General features: G+C 48.7%; 1 protein-coding gene across 3 annotated transcripts in view; it reads right to left on the reverse strand.

Annotated features, from left to right (window-relative positions):
• Positions 1 to 14,159, reverse strand: part of Cacna1c (calcium voltage-gated channel subunit alpha1 C) — a 545,178-nt gene that overhangs the window by 35,017 nt on the left and 496,002 nt on the right. For 2 of the 3 annotated variants that reach the window (XM_052174696.1, XM_052174697.1), the window contains 5 exons: positions 13,539 to 13,622; positions 6,126 to 6,158; positions 3,143 to 3,271; positions 1,213 to 1,278; positions 51 to 142 (listed from right to left, as the gene is read on the reverse strand). In XM_052174696.1, the coding sequence (XP_052030656.1) occupies positions 51 to 142; positions 1,213 to 1,278; positions 3,143 to 3,271; positions 6,126 to 6,158; positions 13,539 to 13,622 (404 nt within the window). The remainder of the gene's footprint in view (positions 1 to 50; positions 143 to 1,212; positions 1,279 to 3,142; positions 3,272 to 6,125; positions 6,159 to 13,538; positions 13,623 to 14,159) is intronic. The other variant, XM_052174695.1, reaches the window with a different exon arrangement.

Here is a 14,159-nt window from a genome sequence, read left to right on the forward strand (position 1 = left end):
CTCTCTCTCACACACACACACACACACACACATCATCATCTGGGACCCACCTGAAGAGCAGTAGCACAGCCTGGGGGAACGTCTGGAAGTTGTTGTTCCGATTGATCTCTGTGGTGTCATTCAGGGCAATCTTCCCAAACACCTGAAGAAAGAGGACTTGAGGGACCAGAGAAGGAGAGCACGCACACCTCCAGCCACTGTCTAATAGTCTATCTGGTCCCAGTAACTCTGGGACTAGCTGGCCAATCAGGCTCCGATGTGACCTAGAAGACACCTGCTGTTTGATGACCCCTGGAATCCAGCTTCAGCATGGATGACTTTAGGAGGAAACATGCCTTCAGCTGTCTCTCCGGAAAGGTCCCTCGGCCCAGGGGACACTGGGATTGGGCATAGTAAGTGGATGCTGAGATCAGGATACTCAGTGTAGGACAGGGACCCACTGCCTTTTAGCCTTTGCATCTCCAGGTACTCAAAGGCACAATGATTCTTGGCTTTTGCAGTGATACGGAATGAGTGGTCCAGAGCTTGGACAAGCTTGACTCATTTTTGACATCAGAGGCCTGTTTGTCTTATTCCCTGCTCTGTGATGTCAAGGTAGCTCTTTTTGTCTTTTAAAGCACAAATGCTCCTACCCCACACTCCACAACTTTTAGAGATCTTATATAGGGAGCTGCTAAGGGAAGATCTTGGCTATGCTACAGGCATGGTTATGGAGGTGCTGCTCTCACGGAACCTGAGAAGACTCGGCTGGAGTCCTGAAGGGCTAGGGGAACTCTGACTGAAGGAACAGAGAAAGTGCAGCAGGCCCCTAGGAAGGGGGCTCCCGAAAAGGACTGCATGTCTAATGGGCAGTGACTTCTCTTCTCTCCCCTCCTCAGGTCATGCACATCCATCAGATGTGGGCAAAGCAGGGGGTGCTGGGGAACCACACCCACTTCCTGCTGCCTTTCAGATGAGGCTGTTCTTTCCTGAAGCCCACTGCTTAATTCATGAGCATGTTCCCATTGCAGAACCCAAGCCTGGTTCTGTAAGATGGGAGGAATTCTGTGCTGTCTCTTGCCCATGGCTTATACCATATCCTACTGGGGGAAGTTCCAGCTCTTTGGACATTGAGTGACAGGGAGGAACACAAGCCAGGAGAGAGGGAGGAAAGGAGAGAGTCTATGGTTCTGGGGGGTTGGGAGGGGACCGAGGAGGCAGAGTTTCTCATACCTGCATCCCAATCACTGCATAGATAAAGAACAGCATCACGATCAAAAGGGCCACATAGGGCAGGGCCTAGAAGGAAGCAAGGAGGGACTGTAAGACTCAGCAGTACAGCCCAGCAGGATCCTTTCCCAGAAAGCATTGCACTTTCTGGTCCATGGCAGTCAACTGCTGTTTGGCTAAGAAGGACTGAGGACCATGAAGAGAACCTGAGAGGTTGGCTCTGGCTTTCCAGTTCAGGAATCTATTTGTTTAGTCTGTCTGTCTGACTGTCTATATGTATGTTATATGTATCTATCTATCATCCATCCACCCACCCACCCACCCATCTTCTGGGAATGGAGCTAAGGGCCTCCACCACTGAACCCTGGTCCTAGTCCACAGTGTTTTTGTTTTTGTTTGTTTGCTTGTTTGTTTTAAAAACAGGCTTCAGAGTAATGGAGGCAGCCCCATACTGTTTAGTGAGAACAATCAAAGAGCATCCCTCCTTAGACTACAGTTAGATATTTGCACAAAGAAGGAGGGGGTGATGGAAGTTACACAACAGCATGACTGTAGTCACCAGGGAACAGTGGAGAGGAGGCAGCTTACATCCCATCTTTACCCAATTACTTCCACAGAAGCGAGCAGTCAGCACTATTGCCATGAAGACATCTAATGAGGAGAAATGCAGCTTCTTTCCTCCACTTCTAACTCTGGAGCTCGGACTTATTACTTAGCATCTCTGGACCTGTTTCCTGATCTGAATATGAGAAACGGTAATGCTAACTTAGCAGGGAGTTTGCCATTTAAATGGCTTGAGGCTTGTGAAACACAACTCAACAGCCTACACATGATTTGGCTCGACACATTTTAGTCACTGGGTATACCCCTTAGACAGAGCCATGGCCACTGTGGCTTGTGGGATCCTGGGAACCTGGCCTTCTGGCTTAGGAAGTATGTTGACCATACACCACTAGGTGGCACTAAGAGATCACAACATTTTTTAGTGTATGGTGGGTTCTCTGATCAAGTTCCATTCTTCAAGGTCACTCCAGCCACTCCTCATTATAAAGAAATGTTGGGGTGTTTCGGGGGCCTCTATTAGGATCAGCCTCCTGTCTTGATCCCATTAGGGTCAAGGATCCAAATCCTTAGAAACTCCCTTTACCTTGACCTGTGAAGGGTCTTGGGTAGGTGGGGAGCCCCAGGTTCTCATTAGGGGTCAAAGGGCCAGCAGGGTGGACCGTGGCTAGAAGAACAGTGCCTTTCTGTGCATCTGGACTGGACCTTGAGGTCATTCATCAGAGTGCTGTGGATGGCACTGCCCATAGAGCTAAGAGTTTGGAAGGGGCAACAATCAGGGCAGGCAAGGAACCACAAGACACCCACAGTCTTCTGGGTGCAACACACCCTTGAGCCCATCTGGATGGGGCGGCCTCCATGTCCTAGTTGAGCTTGTGCTGTCCAGTGCAGGGGACACAAAGCCCTAGGTTCAGTGTCTCTGGTAGTCTAAGACTGGATGTGTGTGGGAGAAGCTGGCTTTCATGGTATCCGGGAAGCACAGGCCTTTCCCAAGAGTCCAAGTGCCCTAACAGCTTTGCTTCTTATGAGCTTTCCACTTACAAAGCACACCTCAGAACTGGCCTTGCAATCCCCCCTTTCCAGTAAGTTCTGTGGAATGTGTTGAGCCCTGGATTTTAGAATCTCAGGTTTACTCTCCCCGCCCCCTCTCTCTTCCAAACAAGGAAATCCGGGTGCCATCACACACTCACACAGCCATTTAGAAGAGAGGGAGAGCCAGCCCTGGGCCCTGTTGACTGGGCTGGAGCTGTTTCTTTCCTGGTCTGCCCCTGTTGGGGAGGCTTAGGGAAAGTGACATTGGAACACTTGACTTTCTGGGGGCAGCGGAGGTTGTCTCACTAGCAACTTTACAAGGGGGAGGGGACGTGGTTACCTGGAAGGACTTGATGAAGGTCCAGAGCAGGGTCCGGATGCCTTCCCCACGGCTCAGCAGCTTCACCAGGCGCATGACCCGGAAGAGGCGGAAGAAGGTGATGGAGATGCGGGAGTTCTCCTCTGCACTCTAGAACCCGTTGGCAATAGGGGGTGCAGTTAACACAGCAAGAAGGTGGGGCAAGGAAGGGATCCTCTGAGAGACAGCATTGGTTGACAGGAGGCAGGCCAGGGTGGGGCCAGCTGCACTAGACTCTTTTTCTTAGGCTCCACCTCTCTGCTTGTGAGGTGGGAGGCCAGCACCTTCCATTCCAGGTAGCAGCCCATCCCTAAGGTCTATGCTAAGTCACAGCCCCGAGTCCATGACTTGGTTTTTTCCTATCCTCCTCTTTCTCATAATTCCAAGTTCTCAAATGTTATAAGCTTTGGAATCTGAGCCCAGAGCTACGGCCCCAGACGCTCCTGACCTCCTGTGTTGGGAGAAAGCAACCCAGAAGTTCTTGTCTTCTCAGTTCTGCCTTGCGGGTGGAACTTGGCTCTGTTGGGAGGCTAGATGGTGGTGACTTCCCACACAGCAGTCTGACATTGCCTCTGAGCATGCCCTGGCTACTCAAGTCTTATTTCTCTCAGGCTCTGCTTTCTATTTCCCAGGGTCTTGGCCCAAATGGCTGCTGGGAAATGGTGGTGGTGGGCTGCTGTATTACAAGGGGAGGGCCACAGTCCCAGACTTCATTACAGCCTCTGGAGTTGCTGCCCTCAAAGGCTATGACCTTCCCTAGGGGACTGTAGTCTGGAAGCCTGGTGATGCCTCCAGGACAAGGCAGGAAAGGGATCTGTGTACGGAGTCCGGGGAAAGGCTGAGCCTGGTGCCTGACTCCCGAGGTATCTGCTGTGTGGTCATGGATAGAGAAAAAGAGATGGAGGCAGCAAGGAGGTCAGGGGAGCTGAGGAGAGGTTAGAATTTCTGGGCTGCTTGGAATCTGTGGCCAAAGGTTCATGACTGGTGTCTTAGTCCGAAGGAGCTTGCGGGTACAGACACAGGCCTAGCCAGGTCTCGGGGGCACAAGTGTCATGGCTCCCACACCTGAGAACAAGAACTGATTATACCCTGGTCCCCTCTGCTCATGTGAGCAACTGGCTGTGTTCCAAAACCCTGAGAGCTGGTATGAGCCCTTATGCCTTCCCTGAGGCTAGTGCAGCCTACCCAGCCCTGCTGGCAGCAGCACCAGGAGAGAGAGGACCCTAGAATTTCCTGTTATGGCTCCCATCCCAGGCACCCCTCGGAGGAGGGGGTCTGAAGATTTTTGTTCTCGCATCCTGTCCCATCTCTTTAACTTGTCCTCTTCCTATGCCGGGCAGTGTTTCTAGATCAGGCCCTTCCTCATAGCACTGTGCTTGTCTGTACCCTGGAATATTCCTTAGTGTTAAAGCCTGAGGCTCCGCAAACCCTTTCAGTTCTTCTTCTATGGCCTTCTGGTCCATCCCCGAGGTTTGGATGACTTTATCCCAAGTCTGTCTAGAGGGGTATATGCAATGAACTTTAGGAATATGCAAGGGGCAACAGGTTGGAGTAATGACATATTCAACCTCCATGCTAATTATCTCCATCCCCTAAAGGAGGCAGTGTAGTTTGGGACAGATTTTCCAAATTAGCTCCACCCTTCACACTGGGAGGGCTCTGAAGAAACCAAGCCAGAGGGCCCTGGTTTTCAGACCTTCCAGATAGGGCCAGGGTCAGAACATTCCTTATATTTTAAAACTGGAGGCACCCCAATTGCCATTAAGACTCTAGTCCTTCCAGGCAGTGGACAGATCCACAGATGTTGGGACCTCCTAAGACCCAGCAATGTGGGCTGCTGGTCCTCCCCAGGAAGTCTTTGGCTTCTTTAACTTATATCTGTTTGGCTCCTCTAAGTTCTGTTTTCTGTCCTTAGAAGGAGGCTTGCTCCTCAGAGCAGCATACAGGGAGCTCAGAGCTTTTACTGTCAGTTCTACCATGTTTAAGAAAGGAATAAAAAAAAAAAGCCACCCACAAGAAAACACAAAACAGGCTTAAGGTGGGGGACTTCAGCTGTGGGTGCAAAGCCCTTGTAAAGTTGGGGCCACTGGAACACCTAGGTCTGATGAGTTAAAAAAAAAACCCAAAAATGTCCCAGGCAGCTTTTTGGCCAAGGTGGACCACTATGGAGACCACTACTCCATCTCTTAATCTAGCTGTCAAGGGTTTGGGGAATCAGCAGCCTGGTTTGAAAGCTGTGGTAGAGCTCTTAGGGGAAGCCATTCCAAGGAGACTTCAAGGTCATGTGGTGAGGCATGGCTACCACTCAGCCAAAAGAAATGAGCATTCCTCTCTCAGGGGTGGTTCGGATGGTTTGTTTTCCTGCTTCCCATATGTTACAGAAAAATGATTCTGGTGCACATGTAATGAGCTCAAGGAACTTAGAAAGATGCAAGACTAAGGCTCAGGGTGACAGCAGAGAGTCTATAGGGCCAACCCTAGTGCCATAGCAAATCCCAGCTTGTATATCTCATAGCCTTCCACAAGAAGCTCAGGGGTAGGCTGATCAATATAGAACCAATCAGAATTGCCTCTCCTTCTAGCTGGACCCCACCCCTGCTTCTGTCTTCTCCCTGGAGCCCTAGTTACAGTTCTCAGAAGCATCCCTCACACATTCCTACATCAGATGAACCACACCGTCCTTGGGATGTTTAACAGGAAATAGCATGGGTCCAGTTCTCTCCCAGGGGATCACGGTGACTCCACCCAAAGGAAGCTTGGGGACGTAGAGGAACACCACTGTACACACACCCTTGCACAGCTCACGTGAGCACAGGCAGGTAAGGCACACAACAGACATGGTGGCCACATGCAATGGGGAGCTGGGCTGGGTTCCCAGGGCTCTGGAAATTGGGGTGGATAAGACGTGGGTGGCTAGAGGGGGGCCACAGAAGCTGGAAAATGTGGTCTGGAGGGTTGTTCTTACCATAGAGGGAGAGCATTGGGTATGTTCAGCTGGCTTTAAAGAAAGGCAGACAGAGATAAGCTGTAATGAGTCTCCAACGAAGAGCCTGGTATTCTAGGTCTTGGCTAACAGAGGAACAACACAGTGGTAGGACAGGGCATAAGGAAACAGGTGAAAGAAATAAACAAGCGTGGGCCTGGCAGGGTGAGGCACTCCAATAAGAACATGGGCGGGAGGTGTCACTGGGCCACAAGGCCAACAAGGACACACAGGATTCTCCTGCTCTATGCAGTGACCACTTCCGGCTGTGTGTGAAACAACTCAGCCCCGACACAGAGGAGGAAGTGAGGTCTTCCAGATTTGTGGAGGGAGCTCTTTTTTTTTTTTTTTTTTGTTCTCAGCCTTTTTCAAGCTAACCTTTTTAGGACTCCCACTTTCTACACTCTAGCCTGCTCTATGTAGTACCGGTTGAAGGGCAAGCCCTAGCTTATGTGTGCCCACCGGCGTCCACACACAGCTAAGCAAGGGAGCTGTACAGAAACAGCTCCTCAGGTTAGAGAAGGCTGAATCCTGATTCTGTCTACGAGAAGATCTAGGGAGGCAGTCCTCAATCCTCTCCAGAAGGAACTTTTTCCAAAAGATCAGGCTCAGGCTGGACATGGCCTTGCCGAGAGCTCAGCTCGGAGATGGAGACCCTTGGCCACTGACATGGAAGGATGCTGAACTGCCTTTAGTCTCCAGGGCTTTGTACACAATTTAGGACAGTGCCAATAGTGCCCAAAGAAGTTGTTTCCCTGGGCTAGATGGCTGAGCTTGCTTGGTGGCGACGTTCACAGGAGCACCCCTAGGCCCTCCTGTCACAGCCTGCCTGGCAATCTTCCCCGTGGAGAAACCCCTGCACTGGCTCTGGTATACAGCAATCATCCCTGACTGATCTCAACCATTGGTGCTGTGGCCTAGGCCCGTGCCTTCTACTTTCAGATGTTACCCTGTGTTTGTTCTTAAGATACACACAAGGCAACACAGAATAGGGTTTTTGAAGGAAAGAACGGTTCATAGTTAGATATTTACTTGCAGTCTGAAAATAGTTCTTGGTGACATATTTCATAGCAATTGACTAAAAAACTTTTTTTCCCCATAGAGAGTTGGTTTTGATTGTTTTGGGGATGGTACAGAGAGTGAGGAAGGGGGCAGAAGGGCCTTTTCTAGGCATGATGGCACACAGTCTATGTCAGTGCTATTCTGATTGCCAGCCGGCTGGCAAGGCTGCATGTCTGGAGGGGATGGGTCAGTAGGCTATAGCTACTGGGTGGATAGAGAACACAGGAACAGACAAACAGACATATATACTCTGACACAAATACACACTCACACACATACACACTCACACACATACACATTCAGACGCACAGGACATTTCTTATCCAAGCACCCAAGCCCCTCTTCTGTTGGCATGAGTCAGCTGTCATGATGGTCAAGCCTATGTCTCCAAATGTATTTTATTTGTCACATCCATACCCCTCTAACCCCTGGCTTGTTCAGTGCTTTTGCTCATGGATTTCTAGAAAAAGGGTTCTGTGTCTCTGGGGATTCAGCAGTGGAACTGGAGAGCCGCACAAAGGCCATCTGCTCAGTAGACATGCCAGGGTTCTGCAGTGCAATTGTTCTGGGGTTTTGCTTTGCTCCTAGGAATACTCTAATATCCTCCCATCTACCCATTACTTCCCAGGACCTTGGGTAAGTCCTTAAAGGACTTTTGGGTCAACCTCATCTTAAATAAGATGGAGGCAATTCAAGTAATTCACCGGCTCAACTGGTCCCACTAAACCAGCTTCTATCCATCACAAAGAAATAAAGCAGTTTATTTTTACCACTCAAACAGTGGGGATCCTCCATTCACCATGGTTATTATCCCTCCTGATGCTTTCTCTTTTAGCTTTTTGTTACCTGGATTAAGATATCATCTACTTAAGTTATATTTTACTTCAAAATTCAGGCTTAGGTCTGATTACCTCTCTGGTATTTTATTCTTTTAGTATCATGCCTTGGCTTGATAGTCCTTAGCTCATGTCTTTGCAGCAGGACACAAGATTTCAGAGCAGCTTGAGATGAGGGTTCTCTGAGACCTGTGTCTTAGTCTCCCCATCCCAGATAATGATAACTTTGCAAAGAAAGCTGAGAAAGTCTGGGGTAACTTTTTCTTGAGCCTTAAAGCCATATTACACAGAAAGCTTTGCTTGGCTGGAGTAGCATCTCCTTAGCATCCCCCACACACTGTGCTTACATGGTCTCAGAAGCACCATTCCCAACAGAGTCAGGATGTAATCACTGAGTGAATTGTGTGTGGGAAGAAGCCTAGGCAGGCCAGATGGTATCCCTTAGACAACCTCATGTGACCATCAAGGTCTTTAGTATCTTCCTAGCTGCAGGGAAAACACCTGGTGGTACTTTACAGGGGTACTGGAGCCCTTGAGAGTGGATGTCCACAGTGCCTCATGCTATGCAGTTTAAGCCTATGGTCATGTCTGTCTTGCTTGCTACTCTGTGAGTCCCTCCTATCTGTAGTGGTGGATCCAGAGCAGGCAGCACTCTCCATGCCCAGGCTGTTCTCCAACGTAGGCAGGAACTGGAGCCAGGGAAAGAGCCAACAGGCTTCAATATCAGGAAGCCAGTAAGGAACAGCTGGGAACTGGAAGTCACACCTGTGGATTTGTGGTGGAAAGATGCTGTGGGGAAAAGGCAGTGCCAGAGATGGTGCTGAGGGGGACCTGAAGCTAGCACTACAACCCATCCTTTCCTGAAGCTGACACCAGTCCTCTTGCCAGTCCTGTAGCTCTCCACCCTTCTCTTGCACTCTCTCCTTGTCTCTCGACTCTGTGGATCTGGCCAATGGGTGTGGTGTGCACTCCATCTCCAGGCCTGCTCTCTCTGGAGTCTCTCTCCTGCCGCTGCCTCTGGGAGGTTCCTAGACAATGCTTTGTGTGAGTATCCCAAGGGTAGCAAGCATCCCTTGGCTGAGAGTCAGTACAGGGAGGTTGGTAAGCAGGTCTGTGTAGGTCGGCTGCAGGAAGGCACCAGATGAGGGCCCGTGAGTGGTAGAAGCCACCAGTCCCTACTTTCAGTGATGCTATGCTGATGCCATCTCAGTTCATGGCTGTTGCTCTGTGGCCATGTAAGAGTTGACTGAGAAATGGCTTGAATTGTAGGCCTGTCATCAATTAGCTCTAAGACTCTGGGTAGGGTGCTTGCCTTGCCTGGGCCTAGATTTCATACGTGCAGGGGGTTCTTGGTCTTGACTCAATCACATGAGTCATGGAGTTGTTTTGATGATGGACACAGTCAAGGACTAGGTCTCATGTTGACCCTATTTCCTCTTCCTTCCAATCAGCCAAGGTCACAGCAAATGCCATAGATTCTTAGTTTATTTTCATGCTCTGGCCTTTTCTGTGGCCCAACACCTTGTATCCAGCCCTTCTTCCATGTTTCTTCCCCTAAACTTGCATAGAAGTCCCCAAGGGTTGGTGGCCTTTTCCAGGTACTATCCCAGTGCCTGCAGCTTTCCTGGAATGCTCTCTCGCGTCCCTGCCTCTATACAATCCCCTAATGAGCCACATGGGAGCCTAGGTGGAGGTGAGCACAGTGTGGACCTGTGAGTCCTAGAAATGTAGCAGGAAACTCTTATCTCACCATGCTGGATCACAAAGGCCAGGAGCTGTAAGAGACCCTCAGGCCTCTCCATCCAACTCCATCCACACTCAAACACCCTGAGGCCTAGGGACCTGGGCTGACTATCCTAAGATACCAGGTTCCTGGGGCCTAGGCTGGAAACATAACCATGGCTTCATAATGTGCAATTAATGGTTCTTCATACCTATAATGTAGGAAACAAGATCTTCTAAAACTTTCTATCATTCAATATCCTTTCAGAGGCATAATGAAGAAGTTCAGAAAGGCTACTGGTCACATCCTCAAACTGATTCCCATTTGGGATATCAGGGAGTGCTCGGAGGGGAATGCCATTAGAATTTCTATGAACAACTATGGAACATTTCTAGGAAGTGTGTTCTAGGAAGTAGGAACATTCTTACTCCAGGGCTGGAGAAGATGCAAGACCCTACTAAAGTGGAGCAACACAACACTTTGACTCTACAGAGCTCACATTGGAAGAACGGGACAGATTTAGACAAGATGAAGTGCTAGGGAGAAGGGCAGAGACCTGGGTTTGAGGCAGCCTTACAAGGCGGAGTGGAGGTTTGGAAGGGCACTTGGAAACAGCCTGCTGCTGTTACTGGAGGATCCCAATCTGAATCTCCAGAGTTCAAAATTTAGGATAAAAAGGAATGTAAATCCAAAGTGGCTCTGAATATAAAATCCCACTTGTTCATGCCTGGTGCCCCTCACCAGCCCTCTCTAGACGGTCTTGTCTTTATTCTCTGAACTTACTGCTTCCTTGCTGGAGTGCAAACCCATGAATACTGGGTTCCTTTTGACACTAATATATATATATACCAAGTGGCTAAAGAAGTGTCTACTCATAGGAGACTGTGAGCATACCAAGATGAGTGTGAACTGACCCCAGAATTGATGACAAGTATCTGGGGAAAGGTAGATGGATTTAAACATGCAAAACACTTGGACGGAAGGAAGGAAAGAAGGGAGGGAGGGAGGGAGGGAAGGAGGGAGGGAAGAAGGAAGGAAGGGTGAATACAAGATTCAGTGAAATGATGACAGCCATGTCCCAGAGGGGCAGCTTACAGCTGAAAAGCCATCGTGGGTAGCTTCTGGATAGAACGTGGGTCTGGAGAATCTATGCTTGTGATGATAATATGTGTGTCGAGAAGTCTGGGAAGGCTTGGAGCAGGGGCTAGGGATGTGGAATTTCCTGGATTTTACTGTGATCTAAGAAAAACCTGGCACCGGGCTTAGAGTAGCTCACCTAAAGGCAGAGAAATGTGTGCCGGGTGTTCTTATGTACTACTGGCTACTGGCCCAGTGCAGGCTTTTATGATAAGAGTTGTGGCTACAGGCCCCTCAAGGCTCTGGTCCTGTGGCTGTTGATGACCTGTACTTTCTCTGATGGGCTGCACCTTCTGCTCACCTCCATGAGCCTAATTAACAGCCGCTGGGAAAAGGGCTACCTCTGGTACGTGTAGGCTCTAAGTTATGGGCACGCCAAGGAGACAGTCTAGTAAGATCAGGGATTTTGAGAGAGTGTGATTTGCTTAGATGCTGTAGTTTTACTCCATAGATCTTTACAGTTGGCATAAGGCTTTTGAATAGATGCTGTTATTTAAGCATGCACATATATCCCTGTCTACATTTTTATATAGAGAACGGTATATTTGTTTTGTCTTTTTTAAAATTGAAAACAGAAATAGAGATGTCATAGCAGGATGAGAGCTATGGGCTTTGCCAGCAGTAAAAGAACCCAAGAGGAACTCCTGGGGTACAGTGGGTCCTTCCTATGCTTTCCCACTGCATATCTGTACACTGACTTCTGTACAAATCTGCAGTACTGTCTGCATACAGGTGGCAGAGCCCATAGCTTGTCTTTCTTTTTTCCGGTTTCCCTGCAGGACCCTCAGGGCAGCACTGCGTGGCATCTGTGCTAAGCACAGAGTCTAGCCTTTAAATTCTGAGACTTAAATAACACCCCGAATATAACTTAGGCTTCACACAGTTAACCCTAGGTGCATGCTAGGCATCTACTCAGAAAGGAGGCAGCAGTTGTGAAAGGAGGCAGCAGTTGTGAAAGACTAGTTTTGTTATTATTTATCTGGGAATTCACTGGAGGGAGGCAAGCCCCAGGATTTACACATATGCATATAGGCGTGTGAGTGCATGTATGTGTGCACACACATAGCTGTATCCTCTGGGTGCTCTGTTTGGAGAGAACATCTTTGTAGGATGTTGTAAAGATAGAAAACTAACAGAAGGAGAGGCTGTGTCTGGAGATGATCTGGGGTTAGGAAAGGCTTGGGTCCCAGCTCCAGTGGTTGCTGTAAGGAAGCCTTCACTTTCTTATCCTATAATTTACACACACACACACACACACACACACACACACACACACACACACACACACACTCACACACAAGGTCTCAGAGACAGAGAGGGGCAGTTGAGGCTGGAGCAATAGGGTAAGCAAAGGGTATCAGCAAGGGGCAAAGAAAGGACTGTACAGAGAACGTGAAATCGTCCTTCCTCAGCCATGTGGCTAACCAAACCAGTGAGAGAATATGTCCATTCAAACTCTTGGGAATGGATCAGGCTGCACGGAGGGTGTGGGATGTGTGGAGGACAGCGAGGGAATTCCAATCATCTATGGTGGAATTACAGAATCAGGTGCTCTGTGCTCTCATTCAACGGTTCTATCCATCAAAGGCTTATCACACATCATCAAGTCTCTTACTTATGGAAAAATAATGACAAAAACTAAACAAGACATGTTAAGGAATAACTACAAGAGGACTTGCTTATAGATAAAGAGAGGATGCGTAAACATGCCAGGTAACAAGAAGACATGTGCAAGAACTGTATAGAAGGAGGCAGCTCTGGGGAGGAGAGGGCAACAGGGCGGTGGCTGAGGGGTCTGCCTGGGGCCCGAGAGCCGGGGGCAGGTTATGAAAGGCGAAGGGGAAGGGGAGCAGGTGGTGCACAGTTCATGCTCTATGGTGAGTTCACATGGGCATGAGGATCTTACATGGATCCCGTGTCCATGACAATGGGAAGAGAAAACCCATCCAAAATGTTTTCAGTAAATCACCCGTCCACCAGGCTCTTTACTGTTTCCAGGAAAGGGAGGATAAGCAAGTCTCAAACATGGCTAATAGAGTTTAGTCAAAGCAGACAGAGTCTGTTCAGTGGGAAGACCATCCGCTAGCTCTTCAGAGAGGGAAGGTCATGGCTGACAATGCAGGCATATTCCTAGCCTCGACTCTGGGTGTTCTGTTTGAGAGCACATCTTTGTAGGATGTTATGAGGATGGACAATCAAGAGGAAGTGAGGCGGGGTCTGGAGATGATCTGGGGTTAGAAAAGGCTTGGGTCCCAGCTCCAGTGGTTGCCCAGAACTTGTAAAGAACCCTTCATTTTTTTTTCCTCCCTCCATAATTCACATAGCTGCACCCTCCTATACGGTGTGAGTCATGCCAGGCTGAGAGAAAAAGATGCAGCAACCAACATTTAAAAGGAAGTCTTAGTGCGTTCCAAAGATTAACTGAGTAACTTTAAAAAAAGAAATCTCCAAACAAAGTAAACAAAACAAAACAAAACAAAAAAAAACCAATTTGAGCCAATTTAAATGAATAAAAAATGAAATAGGAATAAGGAGGTGGGCATAGGAGGTAAAGATGAGAGACAAAAATTAAAGCAGGGGGAATAGATGGACATTAAGCAGGCGGGGTTGGCTGGGTCACAGACGCCATGTACTTACGTGTACCTCGGTGATTGCTATATCAACAATGCTACCCACAACAATCAAGGCGTCAAATGTATTCCATGCATCACAGAAATAGTGCTGCATGGGGCAGGGAAGCCAGGAAAGAGAGAAAGGGACAAACCAACAAAAGAGGAGAAAACAAAAACCAAAAAAAAAAAAAAAAAAAAACACAGGGAGGAGGGAAATGAAAACAAAACAAAACAAAAAACAAAAGAGGCATGAAAGAAAGGAGAGAAGAGAAAAAAATGAGAGAAGAAAGAGGTTACGCGGTGTATTAGATTCTCTTACCACTCTACATGCTGCTGCCTCAAACCTGGGCAACCTGGTTTTCGCAGGATGGAGAGGCCTGACAAAAGCTAGGTTAGTTCCGAGGTTGGGTGGGCGGCAGCCACCCCAGAAGGCAGCCAGGGTTGGCCCAACCAGTGTGCAGCCCTCTGCTCAGCTCTGCGCCCTTGGGCCCCAGCGTAGCCAGGACACGTGGGAAAAAAAGGAGAATAGATTTCTGCTTTTTTTCCCCCTCACAAGACGACGTCAGGTTCAATAAAAAGCATGACTGGAGGTGGGTAAAATCAGAAATTAAAACAAAAACATAAAAAGAGGTAAACAAAGAGAGTG

Source organism: Apodemus sylvaticus, chromosome 2 (genome assembly GCF_947179515.1).
Source record: "Apodemus sylvaticus chromosome 2, mApoSyl1.1, whole genome shotgun sequence".
In the NCBI taxonomy this organism is placed as follows: Eukaryota; Metazoa; Chordata; class Mammalia; order Rodentia; family Muridae; genus Apodemus; species Apodemus sylvaticus.